At 40.1% G+C, this 27970-nt stretch overlaps 1 protein-coding gene across 6 annotated transcripts in view; it reads left to right on the top strand.

The window, feature by feature from the left end:
• Positions 1–27970, top strand: part of MGAM2 (maltase-glucoamylase 2 (putative)) — a 139410-nt gene that overhangs the window by 24643 nt on the left and 86797 nt on the right. For all 6 annotated transcript variants that reach the window (XM_077997580.1, XM_077997581.1, XM_077997579.1 and 3 more), the window contains 16 exons: positions 226–338; positions 1347–1472; positions 3608–3739; positions 3828–3926; positions 6571–6684; positions 7644–7728; positions 10309–10426; positions 16918–17089; positions 17629–17745; positions 20825–20979; positions 21145–21229; positions 22185–22241; positions 23026–23150; positions 23859–23947; positions 24692–24741; positions 27633–27800. In XM_077997580.1, the coding sequence (XP_077853706.1) occupies positions 226–338; positions 1347–1472; positions 3608–3739; positions 3828–3926; positions 6571–6684; positions 7644–7728; positions 10309–10426; positions 16918–17089; positions 17629–17745; positions 20825–20979; positions 21145–21229; positions 22185–22241; positions 23026–23150; positions 23859–23947; positions 24692–24741; positions 27633–27800 (1805 nt within the window). The remainder of the gene's footprint in view (positions 1–225; positions 339–1346; positions 1473–3607; positions 3740–3827; positions 3927–6570; positions 6685–7643; positions 7729–10308; positions 10427–16917; positions 17090–17628; positions 17746–20824; positions 20980–21144; positions 21230–22184; positions 22242–23025; positions 23151–23858; positions 23948–24691; positions 24742–27632; positions 27801–27970) is intronic.

The raw sequence follows: 27970 nt of genomic DNA on the forward strand, positions 1-27970 counted from the left end.
TCTTTCTCTTAAAAAAAACAAACAAACTCAAGTCTTCATTGGTGTCTTACACATTAAATATTTTGACAAACTCCAACAACAATCTTCTGATAAAAAGAACAGTGTGATTTTCATCCCTTTCAAAATGAGACTGAGACTCTTTTAGATAGCTCAGCTATTTATACTGCAGAGAAGAGTCTACTTCCAACCAGAAGATTCTAATAAATCTCATTATAATTTTTTCAGAGGTTACCCTTCAGCCAGCTCCTGCAATCACTTATCGCACGATTGGAGGCATTCTTGACTTCTATGTATTCCTAGGAAACACTCCAGAACAAGTGGTTCAGCAATACTTGGAGGTATGTTTTTGCATTTAGATAGTCCTTATTTACTGCTATTATCTCGTATACTCATTATAAATTAATAAAAGGTATTAGTAAACTATATGGATTATAAATGCTGGGATAGTCTTTCATCTACTGTTTATTTATTTTGATGACCTTTATTTGGTGCTTTCTGCATTCAAAAGGACACTGTGCAAGGCTTGAGAAATGCAAAATAAGTCAGACACCATCCTGCTTTCAAGTAACTCATGGTCCATTCATGTATCCCACCAATCAGCAAAGCTTATTCATTCAATAAGTTAAAATTCAGTGAAAAGGAACTACCTAAATAAACTTTGCTAGCTATTCATATTTGACTCAAATTACAGAAAAGGAAGAAACTTGAGGTTGGACACAGTGGCTAACACCTGTACTTCCAGCACTTTGGGAGGCCAATGCAGGCAAATCGCTTGAGGTCAGGAGGGCAAGACCAGCCTGGCCAACATGGCGGAGCTCTGTCTCTACTAAAAATACAAAAATTAGCTGGGCGTGGTGGCATGTGTCCGTAATCTCACTCCTAATCTCATCAGTTCTTATTCCTTTACCCTTTGCACATACCACTATCTGAAATTATATTAGACATTTATTTATTTCCTCTAAGCTCTGTGAGGGCAGGACTATGTTTGTTCTGTGCCACCATATTCCAAGTGCCCATCTTAGCCCTTACCACACTGTGAACAAATACTCAGAAAAACACTTATAGAATAATGAATGTCACCGGTTTCCCCCAAAGGTGACACTATTATTGAAACATTTTCTGCAAATTTTATCAGTGTCTGATGTTGGGAATACATTTATGTACTTAGTAAAGAAGGATGTGATTGTGGGATTTCACAAATTATTCTAGCGGATTACTCTCAGCTCTGACATTTTCAGCTCTGGGAACTTTACAGAAAATGAAATGGGGCTAATGCCTCCAGTGTTAGGCATGGGGCTACAGTGTTTATGCTAAAAGTCTACACACTTACTTGCTTATCTTTTCAGCTTGTTGGACGGCCATTCTTGCCTCCCTATTGGAGTCTTGGGTTCCAGCTTAGTCGCAGGGATTATGGTGGCATCAATAAATTGAAAGAAGTTGTAAGCCGAAATCGTTTAGCTGAGATACCATATGTAAGTTGAAACTTCTTTTAGCATGCATTTGACACCAATTCCCATTTTTATTTTTTGCATTAAATTCAATTTATTAGGAAAAATGTAGATAAATCAATAGATTGACAGGCACACTTGCTGGCAGAAATTTGCATGTTAAGTTATGTATCTGAGCATGAAAAGTATACTGTTAATGAAGTCAGATAGATATGGCTTTGAATTTTGGCTTTACCTCTTCCTAGCTCTGTGCAATGTTGCGCTACTTAATTAACATGTCTGAGTCTTAGTTTCCACCTTTATAGAATGAGAATGTAAGACTTGCTTTGGTGGGCTGGTAGTAAGGAATGGGCTGGTAGTAAGTACTGTGCATGTAAAGCATCTAGCACAGAAGGTAAACATCATCAAAGTTAGCTGTTATGATATTAGAGAAAGCAACACTGGAGGTGACATGAGTAACAAGAGATGATGATTATAATGACTTACAGTAAATGAGTTTCTCACGGTGACCTCGTATATTCCTCCCAGATCTGACAAACTCTAATTTTGAAGCTTCATGGTTGCATCAGTATTTATGATGTTCCATGTCCACCAGTAAGTCAAGATAATTATTAAGTGTGTAATATTTGATCATCTTCTCCAGGAGATGCATAACATGTGGCTAAAGAATTTATCAGAACAACTTATTTGGGGTAGCTCTTTGGGATTTTGAAACTTTGATGTAAGAATATAGTGTTGGCCCAGTGTGGTGGCTCACACCTGTAATCTCAGCACTTTGGGAGGCCAAGGTGGGTTGATCACTTGAGGTCAGGATTTTGAGACCAGCCTGGTCAATATGGTGGCACCCCGTCTCTATTAAAAATACAAAAAAATTACCCAGGTGTGGTGGCATATGCCTATAATCCCAGCTACAAAGCAGGCTGAGGCAGGAGAATCACTTGAGCCTGGAGGCAGAGGTTGTAGTGAGCTGAGATCGTGCCACTGCACTCCAGCCTGGGTGACAGAGTGAGGCTCTGTCTAAAAAAAAAAAAAAAAAAAAAGTTAAATGTGAACATCCGAAGGAAGACTGAACATGTGGAAATGGCTTTGGCCTGCTTTCAGGATTCTTCAATCCCCTCTCAAAGTAGTGATAAGGGCAGGCAGGAGGATCAATTTTTCCTGTGAAAAAAATAGATGGTCAATGTGTTTTGGTGTCAAAGGGGAATTGATTGTGTTTAATTTTACTTCTCCCATATCTACTATCTGCAAACATCCAATTCGAGGAAGAATTTTCTTCCACAAGTAGAATCTTTCCCTGTATGTGTTTGTGGAGGACACCTGGGTCCTAAATGATTGCCCAGTATTAGAACAGTTGATGCCACTTTGGGCAACAGACTACAAGCCACATTTTCCTTCAGGCCTGTAAGGCCGAGACTCCTACTGTATGATACTTGAGGAACACTTAGAAGAACACTTCCTTTGTCTTTGAGGAAAGTGGCAGATTGGGGAAAAAAAGAGCATCTGAAGCCAAAGAGCCTGTCCCCAAAGCCCTCATCAGCCACCCCACCTCCCAGGGCACGTACTTTGGGAAATGTCACTGAACTCCCTCACATTTCAATTTGCTCACTAAGAATAACACCTGCTCCCCATAGGCTGGTACACAAACACAAGGAAAAATGTGTGCTTGAGAGTTTAGTTGAGTAAGGCTTTATCTTTTTGTCATTGATCTTTGTTAATCATTACTCTAGCACTTTCATAGGGCAAAAGATCATTTTCTCCCCATATGATATATTCTGGCTTGATGCTTGGGTTAAGTTAGTACATGGTTATAACATTAATAATATAATTCATTCAAACAATCATTTAAAGAGCATCTGTTTTATGTCAAGCATCCAAGCTCTCAAGTTGCAGAGATGAATAAGATGTAATTCCTGCTCTTAAGTCCCTCCCAATACCTTATGACATGCACCTGTCAGGACAAGGAGGTAAAACTGCAACCAAACAGCAATCATGTGTTTCAAAGATGGCTTATTTACTCCTAAGAAGTAGCCAAGCCCTGGAAGTTCCAGGATCAGTAGGAAATGTAGTTTCATTTTCAATGGTCAGGAACCAGAGCTGTAATACTTCCCATCAGCACAGTGCTGTTTCCTGGGTTCTGACTGGCCAGAGCTCTCTTTCAGGACGTCCAGTACTCTGACATAGACTACATGGATGGAAAGAAGGATTTCACTGTTGATGAAGTCGCTTACTCTGGTCTCCCAGATTTTGTCAAGGAGTTACATGAAAATGGACAGAAATATGTTATTATTATGGTATGTTCAAACACTTGTTACTTTATTTTTTCTTTCACAGTGCAAAACAATTTATAAAAATAATATTTGTATCATATTTCTTTATTAGAATCCTGGCATCTCCAAAAACTCTAACTACGAGCCCTATAATAATGGAAGCCTAAAGAGAGTATGGATCTTGGGGAACAATGGCTTTGCTGTTGGGGAGGTAATTTCTTAAGAAAATAAAAATAAATTATGATTGTTTTGGAGAGTTTGTACTTTTGGTACGAAGATGGGTGAAAGGCAAGTTACAATATTGTTACTGTTTTCGTGGCTTTAGAGGTTTCTTTTATTACTATTTTAAACCAGTAGATATAATAATAGAATGATTAAAAATCTGAAGCATTTAAAAAGCTAGCCTTGATCCTCTAATACCATACATAATTGAGAAGCAATATATAATTAGAAGAAAAATCAGTTCCTAAAGCCCTCCCATCTCCAAATTTCTCTTTCCCAAGACATAAATTCAACTACAAAAATATAGCAAGATACTCATAGATTAATATGGAACTGATCTCAGCTAATATATATATTTTTTTAATTTTTAATTTTTTTTTTTTTTTGAGATGGAGTTTCACTTTTGTCACCCTGGCTGGAGTGCAATGGCGTGATCTTGACTCACTGCAACCTCTGACTCCTGGGTTCAAGCGATTCTCCTACCTCAGCCTCCCGAGTAGCTGGGATTAGAGGCACACACCACCAGGCCCGACTAACTTTTGTATTTTTAGTAGAGACGGGGTTTCTCCATGTTGGCCAGGTTGATCTTGAACTCCTGACCTCGGGTGATTCACCTGCCTCAGCCTCCCAAAGTGCTGGGATGACAGGTGTGAGCCACCGTTCCCGGCCTATGTTTTAAATTTACACCAGACTTATAGATAGAGCACGGTTTTGATTCTAAGGTAGCAGACTCAGGCATTGGAATAGGCTGAGCTGGGGCCTATATTCAGGATAACAAAATTTCTGAGAGGACTTTAAATCAAATCACATAGGCAATTTCAATTATATGTAGGGTCAGCCCTAGATAATTGGATTCTGTAAGATTTACTCAAATTGGTGCTTCATCTAGAGAGTTCAGGTGACTGCAGAACTTGTTGCTCCTGAGTGGTTTATTTTGCAGAACTGTCTTTTCAGGATTATGGATGATCCCTTACCAAACTCTGCTCACTTAGTTCCTTTCATTGACTCTTTCGATGCTTAATTCTATTTACTTTTTTTTCATTGATTCTAACTTTTCATAAAGCAGTAGGAAAGTTTTCTTCCTTCTGCACACCAAGTCTTTGCTTTTACTGATTCGTTAGAAGCTAGTTTCTAAAATATTAGATAAGCCCATATTTATATACTGCATTTAGAGTCCATAGTCAAATAAAAATTATTTTGCTCACCTAAAATTTTATCCACACGTATGAGTCATTTCAATAGTACTCATGTTTGAGTGATATATAATTAAGAATTTGCATATAATTACAAAGAATGAATTAGATGGTTGACTTCATTGACCAATAAATGGCATGAATCATTTAATCTAAGATGTTGGCAGAGATAGCAGTAGTGGAGGTGCATAGTGGTGCATGTTTTTTGTTTTGTTTTCTTTTTTTTTTTTTTTTTTGAGATGGAGTACTGCTCTGTCGCCCAGGCTGGAGTGCAGTGGCACAATCTCAGCTCACCGTAACCTCTGCCTCCCAGGTTCAAGCGATTCTCCTGTCTTAGCCTCCCAGGTAGCTGGAATTACAGGCACCTGCGCCTGTGCTTGGCTGATTTTTGTATTTTTAGTAGAGACAGAATTTCACCATCTTGGCCAGACTGGTCTCGAACTCCTGACCTCATGATCCACCCGCCTTGGCCTCCCAAAGTGTTGGGATTACAGGTGTGAGCCACCGTGCCTGGCCAGTGGTTTGTTTTAAACGCACTTGGTTGAATCAAATTTGCTGGCTTGCTCTAGATTGAATGTTGCTGTAGGTGACTGTTTTGTGACACCACCTGTTTCCTGGGGGGCAAAGTTACATCTAATGGTTAGTTGGTGCCCATCACCTAACACAAAGAGCCAGGAGCTCAATCCATTTCCTGTGGGTACTTCAAGCTCCCATCTTGAGCTTTGAGAATTATCCACATTTTAAAATATGTATTCATTATGTTCCCAGACTGTAAAGTTGTTCCTAAATTACAATCTATAAATCTATGGGGAAAATGAACAAAATTTTTTTACAAAAACTGGTATCCTTTTAATTCCGAATTTTCAAAAATTTGGCTATGGTTATATCTTTGTTGTGGAAAATCTTTAAAGCTATTGTTTGATAGGCATAGACAGAAAAGGGAGGTAGAATTAAAAAAATGACCTGAGTAAGAAGTGCAAACTTTATTCAACCATTTATAAAATAGTGTTTATATGCCAAAAATATCAACAGGTTATTTATAATCATAATTATTCAAAGTAGACTTTATGTGACCTTCAATTAAGAACACTTGGAAAAAGTTCATTCTCTTGAAAAATATTCTATAGACTTTCTAGTATTTTAAACAATTTGTCTCCCAACTGGGCTGACATAATGAAATTGTACTTTTCAAATTTTCTTTTTGCACAGAAAAGGACTTATGGTGGCTTTTCATCGATTTATTCAGTTGCTTTTCCTTTTATTGTTTCTTCCTCTTGTTCCTTGTACGCATTTTATTGTTTAGTTTCTGTTGGGGGAGTCACACATTTTATTTCTAAAATGACAAGCAAAATGAGGCTCCTAATAGAAGAAATCATTGTCTGTAAAAATGAAAAACCTTCAACCAAGCTGATTGCCACAGCCTTCCTCTTTGTGTCCTAGGGATATCCGGGACCGACAGTCTTTCCCGATTATACCAATCCAGTATGCACTGAGTGGTGGATAGATCAGGTTGCTAAATTTCATGATCGTCTGGAGTTTGATGGAGTGTGGATTGTAAGTTATTATTGCAGACTCAAATTTCATTTGGAAACAGATATGCCAAATTTTCAGATGAGTTTTGACTTTGATGTGTAGTAAAAAATAATTCGCTTTACATAGTAGTATTAAAAATTATTTTACTTAATGCTGCGTCTATATCCAGTGAATTAGGCTCCTAAGAGCCTTAGGTTCTTATCTTGCATCTTTCATCAACTGGTTATTTCATTTTGATAAAGTTTTTGCTTTCTCCATTAACTGGTTGTCAGTTTAAAAATACTGTTTTATTAAAATGGTATTGTAATTGCTACTATTTGTAGCATTCATTCATAAAAATTTAAATTAATCATTAGATAATAATTTAATGAGGGTCTATATTTTTGTGGAAGAACAGTAGGAATTTCTTCAACAAATGTTCTCTGAGTGCCAATGTGCAAGGCATTGGAGCAGTCATTTTCAGAAGCACTCTGATGACTAAGATATGCAATGATTAAAAAAAATTTGTTTGTTACCAAGATTAGACATACTTATTTTTAATTCATGTAAGAAAATAGATTTGATCTTAATTGTATTCTCTTATTGTTCCTCACTCAGAGGAATAAAGGATAAGGACAGTTATACAATAGAAATGTTAGTTTATCTTAGGTTCTTACCAATGACAATAAAATCTTTACAATTTGTAGGCAGGGATCAACCTTTGAAACAGTATTTCTGAATTAGCTGATTGAAATCAATTGATAAAAGGTAAAAATGTCGTTTAGAAGTGGAACATACCGTACAAATATGTAACCTAATCCAATGACTCAATTTTGTAAAAGATAAAACAAAGGGTAAGAAAAGTTAGGGAGATTATTTAAAATCCAAAAAGCGGTTAATAAGGGACCCAGATATCCTGGCTCCTAGTTCAGTAAGCATTTCTCAACAGCTAAATGTAGCTCAATCGCATTTTACACTTGGTGTGTTTTGTGTCTTTGAAGGAAATGAATGAAGTTGCTAGCTTACTCCAAGCTTCTAATGACCAGTGTGAATCCAACAACTTGAACTTTCCTCCTTTTCTTCCTAGTAAGTTTTCACCTGTTTGCTGTGACGTAGGAATAAGCCATGTTTAAAACACCCTCAGTAACACTCAGTATGGTCAGGAGCAATTTCACTTCCCAGTCCAAGGGGTCTCCTAAACATCTGAGCACTCCTCTACCGAAGTCTCTGCAGCAGTGTCGGGTCTCTGATTACCCTTTTGCTGTCATAACTCCAGGGCAAGCATGTGACAAAGTCGGAGCCTGCCTACCTCCCCTGGTTGCCCTTCTAGTCTAGAGTTCAAAATGCTTTCATCCTGTTCATTTCCCCCAAATCCCTCAGGTGTCAATTTTAAAATCTATGAGAATTTCAGGACACTTTAGGATACAAACTACCTTAAATTGAAACAAACCTGTAATCTTCTTAACTGTTTTCTTTATTCTTTCCTTCCTTCTTTCCTCCTTACCCTCCCTTCCTTCCTTCTTCCATTTTTCTTTTTTCCCTCCCTTCCTCCCTCTTTCTCTGATCATTAACAACAGTTTAAAGCATCAGTGGTGCCTTCAAGGTCCTATTTATAGGTGCCATTTCTAGTCAAGGTCAATTTTCTAGTTTCTGATTTTGAAAGAATATGTGTGGAGGTGGTGGGTGGCGGTAGCAGTATAGAATAGACTATGCTCTGGCAACAAATAAACCCCAGTATCTCAGTGGATTAACACAATGATCGCTTACTTTTTACTCACGTCATAGTCGTTTGTTTTTTGCCCACATCATACTCTGGTGAGGGATGGGTAACTTGAATCCAAGTGGTGACTCAGATCTATGTCTGGTTCTTCCATCTCCTCAGAGACCTTTGCTTCTGGCTTCCTGGGTGAGGGAGAGAGAGGGTGGAGAAGATTTTATGGGCAGGCCTAGAAGGGAGGTGTACCCAATTTGCCCAAATTTCTTTGCTGGAATCTGGTCACGTAGCCTCAGCTTAACCTCAAGGGAAGGTATAATCTTCTTATATTTCCAGGAAGAGAACGCTGGCATGTTGGGCACCTGAACAGTCAGTGTATTCTGATTTGCCCACTTTACTTATACCCCTGAGACCAAGGTACAGCTGTTTCTTTAACTCCTTTTGGTCACTTAAGGAGTAAATAATTTTTTGGAGGAAGTCTTGACCTCTTGCAAAATCTACTGTTTGCTTTTTCGACTTACTCTTTGTTCTTCTCTGCTCTGTCTGTATTCCCCAATTTTTTTTCCACTCTGGATTAGTTTATCATGTTTTGTTTTTTCTTAATCTCTCAATCCTCTTTTTGGCCAAAACTAACTTTTGTTTTTGATTTTTTTTTTTTTTTTTTTTTTTTGCCCTACAGAAAACCTCAATCCTATCACCTTCTGCTTGCTTCTGGTGGGGACCCCACTCGCTACCCTCAGCATTTTGTCTACTCACATATGACCGGCAACTTTTGCTCATAGCCAGGCAGCCCCTCCCATTTCCAGGATTGCAGAGTGCACATTAATTAGCAAGAGAAAGAGCATTGAAGTGGTTGTGAATCTCATGCCACATACCAAGCTGTGCAAGAAATAGAATTTTCTTCCCATCTTACATTTCTACTTAATTTCCAACTCCAAACCTTGCTTCTGTTATAGTGGATAGGAAAAACTCAACCTCAATCTTTACTGGTCCCACCACTTTCTGGAATTGTGCCTCACACTCAGGTCCTAGGTATGGGCAAGACTTGGTGAAGGAAGGTAGATACGGCCCCAGTGAAGAGTTCACAAGGAGAGGAAGTGGCAGAGAAGACTGGCCGTTTTAGGCTTGAGGAAGGGAAAATGCGAACAATGAGAATTCTCAGAGGCAGGATTTGAGTACTTACACATCAAACTATCAGACTACCCAAATGTCACATCTTATTTTTCTTTTCTTTTCTTTTTGGAGATGTAGTCTCGCTCTGTCGCCCAGTCTGGAGTGCAGTGGTGAGATCTCGGCTCACTGCCACTTCCGCCTCCCCAGCTCAAGCAATTCTCCTGCCTCAGCCTCCCAAGTAGCTGGGACTACAGGCGCCCGCCACCATGCCCGGCTAATTTTTGTAATTTTAGTAGAGACGGGGATTCACCATATTGGTCACGCTGGTCTCGAGCTCTTGACCTCAGGTGATCCACCCACCTCGGCCTCCCAAAGTGCTGGGATTACAGGCATGAACCACCATGCCCGGCCCCTATTTTTCTTCTAAGTGTGACTGTATTATAAAAAAGAAAAAGTTCCATTTCTCTGCCTTCATACCTATACATTGTACACTCAATTTCTCTTGATTAAATATATGTAGACAAACATTATATGCTTTATACTTAGGCTCACATCCACTGTGTTTACTCTGAGCACGTTTCTCAGTTGCCTCCCCTCACCAGGATTCTTTGTGAGCTCGAGGGAATGCAGATTAATTTTAATAATTCATCTCCTTGGAGGGCTCAGTGTGAGCCCCAGGCAGGACATAGCATTTAGGATAGAATTTAAAATCTGGAATGGATTTGGTCAGGTGGAGATTGGTGGGGAAGGTACTGTAATCAGGAAGAAAATAATTGGGCTGCTATTTTGTTAAAGATGGTTAATGAGGAAGTGCCTCACTAATGAGTATTTCCCTCCAGGAGTTCTGGATCACTTACTTTTTGCAAGAACTCTCTGCATGGACACGGAGTTTCATGGAGGCCTTCACTATGACATCCACAGCTTGTATGGCCACTCCATGGCAAGAACCACAAACTTGTAAGGACTTGGTTTTCACCCTAATTCTAGATATGTGGAGGTGGGAGGTGGAGGTGGAGGTGGAGGGTTTTTCTTCTGTTCTATAAGTAACATATTGTTCAAATAATTTTTGCATTTATAGAAACAGAAAAACTCTGTTCTTAGAGAGTATTTAAGAGTTCCTCTCAAGAACCAAGTTCCTTGGTTTCTGTACAGGATTATTTTTGATTGGCTTATGGCTAAGGAGCTTATTTCAAGGATACTAGCAGGCAATACTATGTAAGGCATTTAGAGTCCTCAGCTAGAAGTCAGCTCTTGCTTGGATCCTTTTACTGAATGCACTAGGATTGCTTGATTTTAGCAAATAAATATACAGGACACCAAATTAAATTTATGTGGGACATTCTCATACTAAAAATTATTCATTGTTTACTTGGAATTTGAATTTACCTGTATTTCCTTTATTTATCTGGAAATGCTACACCATGACCTTCTATTTCCTTCCCAATGTCCTGCTTGTCTACCTCATAATCCTCCCTTCTACCCCAAGACACACATACACACGTGCACACACCATCACCATCACCACTGCCATCATTACCTAACACCATCACCATTATCATAACCACTACCATTACCACCACTACCACCATTATTGCCATCACCACCACCATCACTACTGCTACTATCACCATCACCACCACCACAGTTGTCACCACCATCCCCCACCACCACCACACTCACTACCACCATCACCACCACCCACCATGACCACCATTCACCATCACCATCATAACCAACACCACTATCACTGCCATCACCACCACCACCATCCCTACACCACCATCACCATCATCACTATCCCCATCACCACCATGACTATCACCATCTCCATTACTGCTGTTGCCACCACCACCCATTATGAAAGTCTACCAAGGAGACAAATGTGTTCTTCAAACCATTACATCCTTTATATCTTGTCAGGTAGATTGTTTACTTGTGACTTTGTAAACTGAGAAATAGCTCCTCTTCTCACTCTGCAGTTTCTTCTGTGGAAGATGGTATAATACAATCATTATACCTAAGACGGCAAGAAAATTTGGGGCCAGGCTTAAGATTTTAATTTGAATTTGCAGCACAGATGGGGAAACTAAAGTGTTAGAAGAGCTGCTGTGGATCCTCCAGTGGCTTTGGAAAGAGCATCTTTGTCTTTCTCGGCTTCTCTCCTCCTGTTTTGGTGTTTCTAGAGCACTGTTGTGCTCTAGAAGATAGGGAGACTTTGATAGGCTTATGGGACCTGTTTTAGTCCTTTTCTTACTTGACTTCTCTTTCTCTGTGGTACTCAAGGCCATAACCACTCCTTTAAACTCAGCTCCTTCAGTCCTTAAGAAACTGCTCTGTTTCTTAAGAGTGTGGTGTGGTTTCTTAAGGGTGTGGTGGCTCACGTCTATAATCCCAGCACTTTGGGAGGCTGAGGTGGGCAGATCACCTGAGGTCAGGAGTTTGAGACCAGCCTGGCCAACATAATGAAACCTTGTCTCTACTAAAAATGCAAAAATTAGTCGGGTGTGGTGTTGGGTGCCTGTAATCCCAGCTATTTTGGAGGCTGAGGCAGGAGGATCATATGAACCCGGGAAGCGGAGGTTGCAGTGAGCCGAGATCACGCCATTGCACTCCAGCCTGGGCAACAAGAGTGAAACTCCGTCTCAAAAAAAAAAAAAAAAAAAAGATACTGCTCTTCCTGGTGCCTCTGCTCTCTTTTCAGCTGTTCCCTCTCATCTGTGTGCCTGGATCTTTTCCATCAGCTCTTTCACTGTTGATGATTCTTAGGAGTCCATCCTCTGGCCTCTTCTCTTTACAGTTGATGCCAACACATAGGTAATTTATTTCTTTTCATGGTTTTCACTGTAATTAATTCTAATGATTTTAAAATCTATAATTCTTCCTGGGGTCTTTCCCCAAGTTTTGGACACAAATATCCAAAACCATCTTCTGATATTGTCTACTTGGATGTTTTGTAGTACCTCAAACACCGTTCACCTTGCTCTGTTACCTGTTTTCACCTAATCTTCCCGCTGTAGCTGATCATTTTCAAAACTGTTAAATTCTTTTTTTTTCGAGACAGAGTTTCACTTTTGTTGCCCAGGCTGCAGTGCAATGGTATGATCTCAGCTCACTGAAACCTCCGCCTCCCGGGTTCAAGCGATTTTCCTGCCTCAGTCTCTCCAGTAGCTGGATTACAGGCATGCACCACCACGCCTAGCTAATTTTATAGTTTTAGTAGAGACAGGGTTTCTCCATGTTGGTCAGGCTAGTCTCAAACTCCCGACCTCAGGTGATCCGCCCGCCTCGGCCTCCCAAAGTGCTGGGATTACAGGCATGAGCCCCCACGCCCGGCTGAAACTCTTCAATTCTGTATCTTGGTTGGTAGCAACAGCATCCCTACATCCCAGACTCCCAAGTGAGAAGCATGACACCATCCATTATGCCTTCTGTGCCCTCACATGCAATCAGTCCTTGATCTTTGTGATGTTACTTTTGAAACATTTCTGTAACCACCTCCCTTTTTCCCCACGAATACTTCTTAATTAGGTTATCATCATCCCTCACACAAATCATTACACTAGGCCCAGAACTAATCTCCCTGACTTTACCCTTATCTCGCAATAACCTGTCCTCTACCCTTTCTACTTGAAGCATAGTCCAAGGAACAGCTGCATCAGCATCACCAGAAAGCATTAGCATCTTGGACCTCAACCCTGAACTTAGGAACCAAAACCTGCATTTTATCAAGATCCCTGGGTATATTGAATGTATGTTAAAATTTAGAAAGCACTACTGTACATTCCTGACGAAGTGACCTTTCTAAAGCACAGTTTGCTCATTTCTCTCCCCGGTGTAAAATTATTTATGCCTTGCTATTTTTTATACAGTAAAATTCTTAGCATAACCTGTAAGGTACTTTATAATCTAACCCTTTCTTACAATTTTTCTCTCACCTTTGCAGCTTCTTGTTGTTCCCACATCCAAGGGCTGTTCATTCTTCCATGCCTTTCATGTGCTATTTGCCCTGCACGAGATGGCCTTCCTGACCCTGTCCATTTTGCACATTATACTTACCTATAAAACCTCACCTCAGATCTCAATTCTGGAAACTTTCCTGACAGTTCTAGGAAAAGATTATTTCCCATTTTCTGTGCCACATTTGTTCATATTCCAGTATGCTTAGTACGCAAAAAACATGGTATCAATTTTTAGATGCTCATTTTCTCTCTGCTGGATTGTAAGTTTTTTGAGGGCAAAGTCACCTCATATCATTAGCTTTATCAATAGTGTGTATACTGAAGACACTTCGTTGGATAAATGCCTGGCCTGAGAGAGAGAAGAAGGGCAGGACCCAGCCCCTGATGACTTCGAGGCAGAGACTGGGTCAGTGTTATTTTCCAGCACTATTTTGTCCTCATGACTTTGCATTATGTTAGATTGTCCAGATGAGAGTTCTTGTCCAGAAAATGTGAAAGTTGGTATTTTGGTTAAAAAAAAAAAAAAAAAGCTCTAGGAAGAATGACGTATATTTCTGATTCATTGTCTTCTCTTTCTTTGTCTTTTCTCTCTCATTCTATTTTTCCTGAGAAATAAACTGGATAAATAAGACTCAGTTTCCTCATCTCTGAAATGAGAGAGTCGGGTTGGTATTCCCATAGTCTTCTGTTCTGATATACTTTTATTCTTAGATGCTTCTATGTAAGAATGAGAAGTGGCAAACAGAGTGAATAGTCAGGGTAAGAAAGAAAGTGTAAAAAAGGGTTGGAGGAGGGGAAGAAAGTTTCAAATTGCTTTGTTGCCAGTGGCTCCATGTGGTAAAAGTGCTATAAAATCAAGAATGGGTTGGTTAATATATTCTAATAGTTATGGTTAATAGTTAAAAGGTAATTGTGATTGAACAAATAGGTAGGTGTCTTTCTAATTTCTCTGGCCAGGCATAATGGCCTATGCTCCCAGAGGACAGTGGAGATAAGTGGAACTTGGTCTTTGGGCAAGAGGCAGAAGTGGATCAAAAAATGGATAAGATTAGGCCGGGCGCGGTGGCTCAAGCCTGTAATCCCAGCACTTTGGGAGGCCGAGACGGGCGGATCACGAGGTCAGGAGATCGAGACCATCCTGGCTAACACGGTGAAACCCCGTCTCTACTAAAAAAAATACAAAAAACTAGTCGGGCGAGGTGGCGGGCGCCTGTAGTCCCAGCTACTCGGGAGGCTGAGGCAGGAGAATGAGGAGGCGGAGGTTGCAGTGAGCTGAGATCGCGCCACTGCACTCCAGCCTGGGCAACAGAGCAAGACTCTGTCTCAAAAAAAAAAAAAAGATAAGATTTTCATTCAATGGGATCTGGACATCAGAAGAACTAAAGTCATTGGTCTGATAAATATTTGGCTCAACCTTAAATGGAAGTATAGTGTGGGGACAGTGGGTCAAGCAGGAATAAAATTACCCCCACCTCTAGGCTGAAAGCCGAAGGAGACTAGATTCTTTCAGTGATCACAACCTGATTATAAATTGGCCAGACTTGGGGGATAGAAAAAAGAAAACTAAAAGATACAATACAAAACACAAAGTCCCTGAGTAAGACTGTTCCTTTCAGATGTAAAAAGAACAAAAACAAAACGAAACAAAAAACCCCCGGCAGTTATCTAATCTGTTTTACCATAGTAACAGCCTGCTTCTAAATAAACTGTAACCACAGATATCTTCAACCCTGTTTCGGTTTCACTCTCTGTAAGCTGAATGTGTTTCTTTCGTGATTGATGATTACAGAGTATAATAAACCTGCAGCCAGTGGCAATAAAAGCAAAGTGTCATCCAGTCTACATTAAAGTAGAAGTGGGGATAGGAGTTGAGTGACTCCTCTCCTCCAACCTACTCCTATTTTTGACAGTAAATTGACAGAATGAAGCACTTTACTTTCTTAAAGCAGTTTTCCATTTCAAAATTTTCTCCCTTTTGCCATTATAAGCCATTCAGTATTTATAGACTCTCCAAACATCCCTAGGAAAATGAAGTGAGGAGGCCTTGGTGACTGTGATAGTGTCTTGAGGAATTGCCTGGTACCTGGTGATAAAGATTTGCAGAGAGAGGTTTTAGGAAAAGATACACTTGTTTCAGACCATGCATTAGAAAGCAGGAAAGAAGAGCTTGCCTGTGAAGAGCTAGCAGCAATGGTGGCTCAGGTCTTCCTGTCCTCTAATTGTATTGTTGTTCAATTTTATAACTCTAATGGAAGATGTGGGCTTTTTACCACAGGGGGAAAAAAACAAAAGAGGAGAGTCATTTCAATAAAATGCCTATTCAAAAGGTGTCCAGAATGAAAGCTAGACAAACAGCCTACATCCAACCATAGGTTACCCCACTGTTGTTCATCTGTGCCCCTGAAGTAATTACCATTCTGAATGCTGTGCTTTTAATTTCTTTGCTTTCATTTCTTTCTTTCTTTTTTTTTTTTTTTTTTTTTTCTGAGACGGAGCCTTGCTCTGTCGCCCAGGCTGGAGTGCAGTGGAACGATCTCGGCTCACTGCAACCTCTGCCTCTTGGGTTCAAGCGATTCCGCTGCCTCAGCCTTCTGAGTATGAGTAACTGGGGCTACAGGCATACACCACCATGTCTGGCTAACTTCTGTATTTTTAGTAGGGACGGGGTTTCACCATGTTGGCCAGGTTGGTCTCGATCTTCTGACCTCGTGATCCACCCGCCTCAGCCTCCCAAAGTGCTGGGATTACAGGCGTGAGTCACTGCCCCGGCCTGCTTTCACTTCTATATCATTTTACATAATATGTAATATTTTATATATAATACAATGAAAATAATATTTTCTATGTTAGTTGTTTTTAACTTTTTAGAAAGTATCAGATGTGATCTTTTGAGACTTACTCATTTCAATGACTCTTATTTTGCTTAGATTAAAATTTGCTAACATTGAGAATTGCTAAGAATAAGTCTGAAGTTTCAGAGGAACCCAGGGATAAGTTCTGAAGTTTCAGAGGTGTACCAGCTGGTGCATGAACTCTCCTCTCAGTCCAGCAGAGGGTGCAGAGCTCCCATCGGAGCAGGTGCTGTGCTGAACAGGATTATGCATGACAGAAATTCGTGGAACCAAAGGACATTAGAAAGAAGATGGGACAAATAACCCAAATCATGGTTCCAATGTACTGTTGACCAAAAGGACCAGACCACAACCAGATCCAACCAGATAGAGAAAACAAAATCAGGGGATGGAAGCCTAGAGAAATTGCTGTGGGGGCTAGAATATAGAGGTTTGTACTGTCTTATAGGAGATCTGAAACCTTACCCAAAAATGGGAAAGAAGCTCTTAAATAGTGCTAAGTTTATGACACCTGGTTTATGACACCCTCATGTTGTTTTCTCAGTTTGGTTAGAAAGTCCATTGCTGCTCTTGTTGTAAGGTGAGTCCTAGACATTCACAGCCCACCTCACACTCCACTGGCTGTATTCCTTTCCAGAGCCCTGGAGACCGTCTTCATGAATAATAGGAGCTTCATCTTATCCCGTTCAACTTTTGCTGGATCTGGCCAATTTGCTGCTCATTGGCTGGGGGACAATGCGGCCACATGGGATGACCTCCGATGGTCAATCCCCACTATCCTTGAGTTCAACCTGTTTGGCATCCCTATGGTGAGCCTTATTTCCAACCAGGGAACTTTAACCCTTTGTCTGTTGACATTCTTTTAATTAGCAGTCTTAGAGATTATCTGAAAAACCAAGGAGCATGTTCCAAGGTGATATGTATTGGAAAAATCAATTTTTATGTGCTACCTGAGCTGCCTTCTGAAGATAGAATGGTAGTACTTTATCACTGAGTTGTCATCCGTGGAATCTCTGAAGATAGGAAGGAGACAGCATGAATAAAATGTATTAGTATCACAGGAAAATTCCATCAAGAGAGCATTAGTAAATAAGAAAGTATGAAATTGGGAACTAAATATTAAGGAACAGCCTCAACACAAAGACCATTGTTTGCACTATCAGTGAGTCCGTGATGGATTCTATCTTGTTTCTCTCCTTTGCCTGGGAGTGTGCCCTGTGACTCTGGGATCTCCTTAAGCATGGAATGATGTGACTAAGAGGTTCTCCTTTCCCTTATCAGGTAAGTACTCACTACATGCTTTCACATCTCATTGACTACTGTGCTTGTATGTGTGTTAATTCTCCAGGTAGGTGCCAACATCTGTGGTTATACCAACAATGTCACAGAGGAGCTCTGCAGAAGGTGGATGCAGCTTGGAGCATTTTATCCACTACCAAGGAATCACAATGGGCCTGGGTTCAGGGTAAGGTCACCAAGAGAAGTGATGGAAACTTTTTGGATTAGCTAATCTACTGGCTCTTAAAGAGGATTTGAGGAAAATAGTACTACAGGTTGGCACTAACTGCAGAAGAAGGTTAAAAAAGTCTTGTATCATAGCCTTAAAAAGCAGGGTATCAATCAAGGTGAGGGTGCATTGGAAGGGGTATGTATATACTGAATGATTTTATTCTTGGAAACTCACCAACAAAGTGAGAAGATTTGTTAAAGTTGCTATGGTGCTGCCATCACTTCTGTTACTATCTTATATAAGATAGGGCAATTGGAATTTGTTGGTATTTTATTTCAATTAATACAAGGGAAATCCCTCATAGGTATGGAGGAGCAAGGAGAAAGAATTTAAAGAGGCTTAGGCCAGTGATCTTAAAATTTCTTTCACCTTGTTGAAACATTCTACCTTTCTATGAATAGTTGGGAGGACTTACCAACTATTTCTCATGACTCATTCCACCTTTAGGATCTTCCACCCAAAGTAGTAGTTTTGATGGGCAAATACATAGAAGTGGGTTCAAAGTCCCCCCTAAGGAGGTGGTTATGATGATGGCAGAAGCAAGTAGGGTGAGATATCCTTTCTTTTAATAAAGTAATCTTAAGTTGAAATATTTTCAATTGAGTGGTTTAACTCTTAATAGGTTCATTAGAATAACTTCCTAATGATCATTTTAGCTCCAGCTCTTGACTTTGTCTTTAACCCAGGAAGGGTTAACAGTCAAACCTTCAAAGTATTTTATCCCTGGGCTCTTCTGGCCACTTATGATCTGGAGAGAGATGAATTATTTCTAAATGTCTAAGCAGGTGGCTGGGAGCAGGTGGGTGGGTGCTCTTCATGCAGCCATGTCCTGGAAGACTTACATAGATGAGGGCACTCAGATAACCCAGGAAGCTAGGTTTAAACACATGTTTTCTTTTGACTAAACTAGCTCTATTCAATAAAATTATAAGGACAGCCACATATGTCAGTTTAAATTTAAAAAGTACAAAGAGGCTGGGCACGGTGGCTCACACCTGTAATCCCAGCACTTTGGGAGGGCAAGGTGGGAGGATCACCTGAGGTTGGGAGTTTGAGACCAGCCTGACCAACATGGAGAAACCCTGTCTCTACTAAAAATACAAAATTAGCCAGGTGTGGTGGTGCATGCCTGTAATCCCAGCTGCTCGGGAGGTTGAGGCAGGAGTATCTCTTGAACCCGGGAGGCAGAGGTTGCAGTGTGCCAGGATCACGCCATTGCACTCCAGCCTGGGCAACATGAGCAAAATTCTGTCTCAAAAAAAAAGTACAAAGAAACAGGGACATTATTTTAAAAATACTTTATATAGCTCAATATGTGTACATAGATGTGCGTGTGTGTGTATTACATAGCATTATCATTTCAACCTGTGTTTAACACAAAATATTATTAACGAGCTATTTTATATCCTTTTCATTTTACTAGGTCTTCAAAATTTGGTATGCATTTTACACTTGTAGTATATCTCAATTTGTATGCTAAGATTTTTTGTATGCAGTTGAAGTAAAATGCTATTCTACCAAAGCAATAAAGTTGGTTTAATGGAAACAAAAATTACACTGATTCAGTTTTAAGATTTATATTTAAAGTAACTGTCATCAAATAAAATGTAAAGTTTACTTCCTCAGTCTCAATAAACACAGTTCAAGCATTCAGTAGCTTCATGTGGTTCGTGGCCACCATAGTGGGCAGCACAGCTCTGGACTTTCTCAGTTGACAACCAGGGTGATGGAGGCTGTGGAGTGTTATTCTCTTTAATATTTGACCTCAGGGTTTTCATGAGCCCTACGCTGGGTTCCTAGAGTGGTCTCATGGAATCATTCTATTTAGAGGGGAGACATGGGCCTCTTAGGGAGCAAAAGAAAAAGAAAAGTTCAGGTAACTTTATCCAAAACTCATTCTCAGTAACACAGTATAGGATGACAAGTCAAAAGATGATGTGTATATCTTTCGCATCTTCCAAATTACTTGAGAAATGAACAAAATGAATGCCGACCATTGATGGAAAATTTCCATCTCTGGGTCCAAGGAAAATTAGATTTTTCTTCTAAAGGGTTTTTTACTCTTGGATAAAATCTGCTAAAAAACATCTTCATAATTTATTTGCACAACGTATGTCAAAGAACAAATAGCGGTCATAGTCTTTGGGATAGGGAAAATAAAACAAATGTCGATGGTGGAAACATTACAGATTAAACTGGACATAAAATGTTAAAATTAAAATTCATACAAGCACATGAAAAGGAAATGGTGGATTACAGACCATGGTGGCAGGCACTGTGGCTTATAAGGCAATGGATTTTTTTTTTTTTAGTAGTTGTACAACTTATATTATTTTCCAGATAAAATATTATGAGAAATCTCAACATATGAAATAAATTGGAACAAACCTGGAGGGAGCAAGTCCCACTTTATCTCCATGGCAACCTCTGTGGGGCTTCCATTTCGCTCTGGGGATGCTGCAAACTGCCCTCAGAGGACAGACATCAACTTTTTTTTTTTTTTTTTGGACTGTCTCATTCTGTTGCCAGGCTGGAGTGCCGTGGTGCGATCTCAGCTCACTGCAACCTCCTACTCCCTGGTTCAAGCAATTCTCCTGCCTCAGCCTTCCAAGTAGCTGGGATTACAGGCATGTGCCACCTCACCCAGCTAATTTTTGTATTTTTAGTAGAGACAGGGTTTCACTGTGTTGGCCACGATGGTCTCCATCTCCTGACCTCGTGATCTACCTGCCACAGCCTCCCAAAGTGCCGGAATTACAGGCGTGAGCCACCTCATCCGGCCGATAGACACCAAATTTAAACTCTGCCACTTGCTTGCAATTCTCCATTGGGAAAGTCATATAATCCTTAATATTGTTTTTTCATGTATAAAATGAAGGAGTAGGATCAGTATCTTTTCAGTTCTAGAAATGCTTTGATGTTCTCCAAGTTGGAGGAAGTGGCTGCTTTCATCTGGGAAAGCTTCTTATTGTAAGAGAACTTCTCAACTATGATGGAAAGAAATATTCAGCCCTTCCTTCCCATTTTCTCACAGGACCAGGATCCTGCTGCCTTTGGTGCTGATTCCCTGCTGCTGAGTTCCTCCAGACATTATCTGAACATCCGCTACACCTTGCTGCCCTATCTCTATACCCTTTTCTACCGTGCTCACACCCAGGGAGAGACGGTGGCAAGGCCCCTTGTACATGAGTGAGTTTCCTGATTCTCAAAGACTCCCTTTCTGATTTGTAGTTTCACTTGACTTTGTTTGTGGTAGCAAGCTTAGTTAGGATCTTGTTACATAATGTGCTATTGTCCTGTTTTGGAGACAATACAGACAATACACCTGCCTTCACTGCGCTACCTCTTTACTAGGTTCTACCAGGACTCAGCCACGTGGGATGTGCATGAGCAGTTCTTATGGGGACCTGGACTCCTCATCACGCCTGTTTTATATGAAGTATGTTTATAATCTAAACAATGAAAGGGGGTATTGTGCTTGTCCTCGTGGTTCTATAGCTGGATGAATTGGTTTCTGAGTATCTGTGACTGCATTTATATCAAAATATGAATATAAATGAGAGAGAGATCATGAAAGTTTGGAAAGTTTTAAAAAACTAGTAATCTTGGTCCTACTGCCCCAAACAAAACAATTTTCATGTTGTAAAATTGCCTTAAAATTAAAGCCTAAGTCCTTAGGCATATGGCTGCAGCACTAACAATGGCTTTAAATACTTTGGGGTGTGTGTGCTGAACATCTGTCTGTATTTTCCTTTGTCCAGAGCGGGTGTGCTCTTGAATTGGGTTAGGCTGGGCTTCAAAGAGAGAATACCTGTGGAGACGAGAAGGGAGGGAGAGAGGAATGCTGGATAAAGGGAAGGTGATGCTCTGAAGTCCAACTATGAAGGACCATGTGTATCCTATTAAGTGTGATTGGAAGCAGGGCTGAGTGGCAAAGTGTGGGGCAAGGATCAGAAGGATGATGCTGATCTGCTTGTAGACATGAAATATCGCCAATGTACCCATGTCAAAGGCCCTTTGAGCTGGTGTTTTAGCCACACCATCTGATGACAGATCTTGCTAACCAACCAGTAGCTCTGCTGGGAGACTTTCCTGGGGCCTGGCTGGCTCACTGTCCTCCTAACTGTCAAATTATGTGACTAACTCAGTGAATGGATGTTCTCTGTTTCTCTTAGAAAGTGCAGCAGCGTTGAGCAGAACAAATCATTTTTAGCTACATTCTGCTTTGGGTAAATTGCTCAACCTTTAAGTGTCTGTGTTTTCCTTTGTAGAATGGGATGATCTCAACCATCTCTCAGGATTGTTCAGATAAGCACATGCAATGATGCTTGGAGGTGTTTTGTAAACTGTAGAGTGGGGTATGCTAATGCTACTTATTGTTATTGTTTACCTAGGGTGTGGACGAAGTGAAAGCATACATACCTGATGCCACCTGGTATGACTATGAGACAGTAAGTAAGGCAGCCCCAGTTGGTTCAGAGACCTGCCTCTAGCAGAGGTCAATTCTAAAGCAGCAGTCTTGGAAGCTTGCCATAGAATAATAGCACAAGATTTACAGTTAGTTGATTGTGGTCCTTTTTCTGTGAGAAACACATCTTAATTGGTTCAGGATGGCACAAAAAAACACCTTACACTGGGCAATTTATAAACAACACGAATTTATTGCTCACTTTTCTGGAGGCTGGAAAGTCCAAGATCGAGGTGCTGGCAGATTTCGTGTCTGGTGAAGGCGCTCTCTGCTTCAATGATGGCACCTCCTTGCTCCTCCCTCATGACTTAATCACCTCACAAAAGGCCCCACCCCTTAATACTATCACTCTGGGTATTAAGTTTCAACATATAAATTTTGGAGGTACACCGGCATTCAGACCATAGCAGAAGGCCTTTCCAAATGTATGATGAAATAATTTGAATAACTGGAGTAAGTTTATGGAAATTCATTATATCAACCTGGCTACTGTGTAGCTATCAGGACTAGGCTTTGCCATTTGGCTGTGATAGCCTAGAAACTGAAGCCCAGGTGTGGAATGACAGCTTGATGTAATGTAAATAAATAAAGGGGGTTGGAGTGTCAGCTCTGCCCTCTACTACCCATATGCTTTCAGCAAGTCACTTCATTTTGGGGGTCTCTGTTTGTCTCTTCTTTAAAATATGTCAACTGAACGACATGATATCTAAGGCCCCTCCTAGCTGAAACAACTTATTACCTGGTCTATTGTTTTTGTTGCTGATTAGGGAGTGGCCATCCCGTGGAGGAAGCAGTTGGTGAATATGCTTCTCGCAGGTGATAAGATAGGACTTCATCTGCGAGGGGGCTACATATTTCCCACTCAGAAGCCGAACACAACCACAGAAGCCAGGTAAGCTCCTCACTCTTCTAAGGTATGACTATTCTGGTGCTCTAATGGAGCAGGGCATTATGAGAAAGACAAATAGGGATTTTTGTGGATGAGCCAAGGGGTAAGTCAGTTTCCCTATAGCCAGAAACTGTCTTTATGTATATTCCCTACTGTGTGAAAGAATTTGAGCTAAATAGGAGATGAAAGTTATCACGTGGAAGTCAACATTGTTTGGGGGTCAAGAGCTCAGATTCTACAGAACCTGGGTTCAAGCCTTGGTTTGGGCTACATACTGGCTGTGTTTACCTTGGGCAACTTACTTCTCTGTGCTTCTTTTTATTATTGGTAAACTGGAGATGATGACAGTTTAACTTTGTAGAGTTATTATGAGGGTTAAATGAATTCATATAAATGATAATGTGTGTGGGACACTAGAAGAGTGCCTGGCACATGCTAAGCACCTAATAAGGCTAATTGTTGATATTATGTATTGCAACCCAAACAGTTTTCAGTAGGAACTGCCTCTGTCCACCCTTCCCTTTATGTCCACTCACTATCAATCCCTGCTGCCTGCCCACACCCAGCTCCTATGTGTCCACCCAATATCAACATCTACTTAGTTTCTGGTGTAGACTCTTGGATTATCTGTCCCTGGGGCATGAAGGCGGCTAGTTTCACATAGTTCCATCTCATCTACATTCGCTGAAACTGGGAATTACTCTTTTACAGCCGGAGGAATTCCCTGGGACTCATCATCGCCTTGGACTATAAGAGAGAAGCGAAGGGGGAGCTGTACTGGGATGACGGTGTATCTAAAGGTAGACTTTCTCAAGACACCATTCCTGTGGATCACTGTGATGCTCCCTGAAAATTAGTCATCACAGGCTGCCCAATATGGCACTAGTCCTACTAGCACTGTCGTTTACATCTGTAGCTTAGAATCAATGGGTTAAAATCCATTCTGAAAATTCCATTAGCCAAGCACAATGCATTAAAATAGACTTCAAATGCACAAATTATGTGTTACTGACTCTACCAAAGCAACGGACATTATTGCATTTAGCTTAATTATTCTCTTTCTTGGACATTATTATTAATAACAGATAATACACTTTTTTAATAGCTTTGGAAAATACTGCTTTGGTTTGTGGAAGAAATATCTGATTTGTATAGTATGTCTTTTCACTGTAAGGTTTCCATGTAAACACCTCACATGAGCTTATGTGGTTATATAAAAATCCTGTCCTACATGGAATTAGTATGTATTGTGTTGGCCTTGAGGAACTCATGATCCAGCAGGTTAGATACAATGCATATGTAGATAACTATAATGCAAATCAAAATGTTTTACATGCCAGTGAAATGGTGCCACAGACTGACATGTGAATTTAGAGAAAATGGTCCAGGAAATATTTGCAGAAGTTTGAAAAAAAAAATGCACAGAACTCAGATGAGCAGAACTAGATGGTTGGTAAAGGAATTCCAGATGAAATGAAGAGAAGAGCAGGACTTCCCAGCTGCATGGCTTCTCATAGTAATGGGTACTCCTCTTTCTTTTCTAGATGCTGTAACTGAAAAGAAGTATATTCTATATGATTTCTCTGTTACCTCTGTAAGTACTTTTTTTGAGGAACACACAGCGTATGTTCCTTGCTGTGATGGCTCTTTGAAATTTTAGTTTAATATAGACACATGGTTATGTGCACAGAGACAGAGTTTTACTGTCATGATTCCAAAAAGGAATCAAATGAACATGAAAGTGTTTAATGTGTGTCAGGCTTATAAGCTGCTACAAAACCGGTATGAGTTCCGTGCAGAACTTTTTTTCCCTGGGAAAAAACAAAACAAAACAAAACGATTGCCTTTGCATTTTATGTGATGGGTGCTGGCTTCCAAGATGTGGCTTTTTTGACGTTTGCAAGTGTATATGAGGTGTGGGTGGGTTAGTGAGTGGTGTAGCACCTTTTTAAGGTTCTTCCATAACGGCTCTCCTTCGTAGCAGGTAAAACTCGGCCTTTGGCACAGGTATCAAGCAGTGATTTTCAAAGGCTGGAAGATACAGAACATCATTTGCCTCATATCTATTTCCCAAGGGTACTGAGGAATAAAAAGCAGCAAGGCTAGCAGAAAATGAGGGAATTCTGACGTGGTTTTCTTAGAAGCCTGTTCGTGTATAGGCAGAACTTTCTTTTGAGGCGGTCTCTCTCTCTCTTATTTCTCCCTTCTTTTAAATATATATATATGTGTGTGTGTGTGTGTGTGTGTGTATGTATCTACATCTATATCTATAAAAATGGATCTACTTTGAGATATAGAATATATAAAATATTATATATATAAGGTATAATATATATCTTAAAGTAACTTTTTTATTTTGAAATAATTAAAGATCCCCATGCAATTGTAAGAACTAGCACAGAGTTCCCATATACCCTTTGCCCAGTTTCTCCTATGGTAACATCGTATAAACCTATAGCACAATCTCACAACCAGAATGCCGGCATTGATGCTGTCGAGATACAGAACATTTCATTAGCACAAAGATCTCTCCTGCTGCCCTTTAACAGCATGTCCACTTGCTTCTCTCCCTATCCCTCCTCAGCTCTTGGCAACCAATCATCTGTTCGCCATTTCTATAATTGTATCCTTTCAAGAGTGTTCTGTAAAGAGAATTAAACAGTTTGCAATCTTTGGGATTGGTTTTTTCATTCAGCATAGTTCCCTCAAAACCCATCCAAGTTGCGTGTGACAACAGCTTGCTCCATTTTATTGCTGAGTGGTGTTCCAAGTTATGGATGTACCACCTTTTAAAAATCACTCAGTTGCTAAAGAGTGTCTGAGTTGGCTCCAGTTGTGAACTGCTACAAATAGATTAAAATTGCTACTAACACTCATGTATAGGTTTTGGTGTGAACATAAGTTTTTTTTTGTTTTGTTTTGCTTCGAGATGGAGTCTCGCTGTGTCACCCAGGCTGCAGTAAAATGGCACATTCTCAGCCCAGTGCAACCTCTGCCTCCTGGGTTCAAGAGATTCTCCTACCTCAGCCTCCTGAGTAGCTGGGATTGCAGGCATGCGCCACCATGCCTGGCTAATTTTTCTGTTTTTAGTAGAGACGAGGTTTCACCATGTTGGTCAGGCTGGTCTCAAACCCCTGACCTCATGATTCGCCTGCCTCGGCTTCCCAAAGTGCTGGGATTACAAGCGTGAGCTACCATGCCTGGCCATAAGTTTTTATTTCTCTGTAATAAGTGCCAAAGAGTACAGTTGCTGGGTCTTATGGTAGTGCATATTTAGTATTATAATAATCTTCCAAACTGTTTTCCAAAATGCCTGTACCATTTTACACTTCCACCAGCAACATTTGAGTAATCTAATTTATTTGCATCATGGCCAACATCTGATGTTGTCACTATTTTTTTTAAGGCTTTTCTGATTGATGTGTAGTTATAGCTCATTGTGTTTTTAATTTGTATTTCTCTGATGGCTAATGATGTTGAACATCTTTTCATATGTCTATTTACCATCTATATATTTACATTTTTAATTTTGATGAATCTAATTTATCATTCTTTTCCTTATAGATTGTGCTTTTTGATGTCAAGTTTAAGATCTCTTTGCCAAGTCTTAGATTCTGAATATTATCTCCCATTTAAAAAAAATATAGTCTTACCTTTACTTTTAAGTCTGTGATCTATTTTCAGTTAATTTTTACATAACATGTAAGATTTAGGTTGGGGTTCGACCTTTTGCCTGTATATGTCCAGTTGCCCCAACATCTTTGTTGAAAAATCTGCCTTTGTAAAAAATCATTTGGGCATATATGTATGGGACTTCTAATTTTTTTAAATTATCAAACTGCCACTTTTTTCTTCAGTTTTAATTTCTACCTTCTTCTTTGTCATAGCTCAACTGTTTCACCTTTGTTCCCTAAATAAGTTATTTAATTTTCTGTGCTTCAGTTTTCTCATCTGAAAAATCAGGGTAATTATAGCTTCAACCTCATAGTCTGCTGTGAAAACTGAATGAAATAATACATGTAAAATGCTTAGCATAGTGCCTGGCACATAATATACACTCAAATACTCTTAGCTCTTATCATCATTATTAGTAAAATAAAAGGAAAAACTTACTTGGACCCTTTTGGTGTATATGTGTATGTCTATCTTTGTGTGCCAACGAGTCTCGTTATCTTTTTATTTACTGTGTGAGTACCTATCTTGTCTGCTTGAAAATTCTACAGTGTCAGGGACAAATTTTCTGAGTAATAGAATCAGTAGAGAACCAGCAAACCAAAGGGAAGATGAAATATTACTTTAAAAATTTAAGATTGATAAGAGTCTGAGTGAACGAGTTCCCTAGGGATGATGACCTAGCAACATTTGAAACTACAAAGAAAAGGAAACAGCTTGGATGTCAGAAAATGAGACATTGACTGGTATTGAGGGATAATAAGAGTCTGAAGTACCTGGTTTCTAATCTGACTTTTTCTTCCCCCCTCCCAGAACCATCTACAAGCAAAGATTATAAATAATAATTATACGGACACTGACAACCTCATGTTTACAGATATCACAATCTTGGGAATGGACAAACAGCCAGCTAATTTTACTGTCTTACTGAATAATGTCGCCACCTCCAGTCCAAGCGTTGTCTACAATGCTTCCACAAAGGTAAGAGAGCCTTCCATTCTGCAGGGTCCTTTCCAGAGGCCCTGGCTCTGACAGCCGGCCCTACTTTGCTTTTAACCGTGGGCAATCAGACACAACTGACTTGCTGGGAGGTCCAACACATCACAGGGAGGATGCAGGAGAAACATGTGCATGCTAAAGAAGGACCTCTC

Source organism: Macaca mulatta, chromosome 3 (genome assembly GCF_049350105.2).
Source record: "Macaca mulatta isolate MMU2019108-1 chromosome 3, T2T-MMU8v2.0, whole genome shotgun sequence".
Classification (NCBI taxonomy): Eukaryota; Metazoa; Chordata; class Mammalia; order Primates; family Cercopithecidae; genus Macaca; species Macaca mulatta.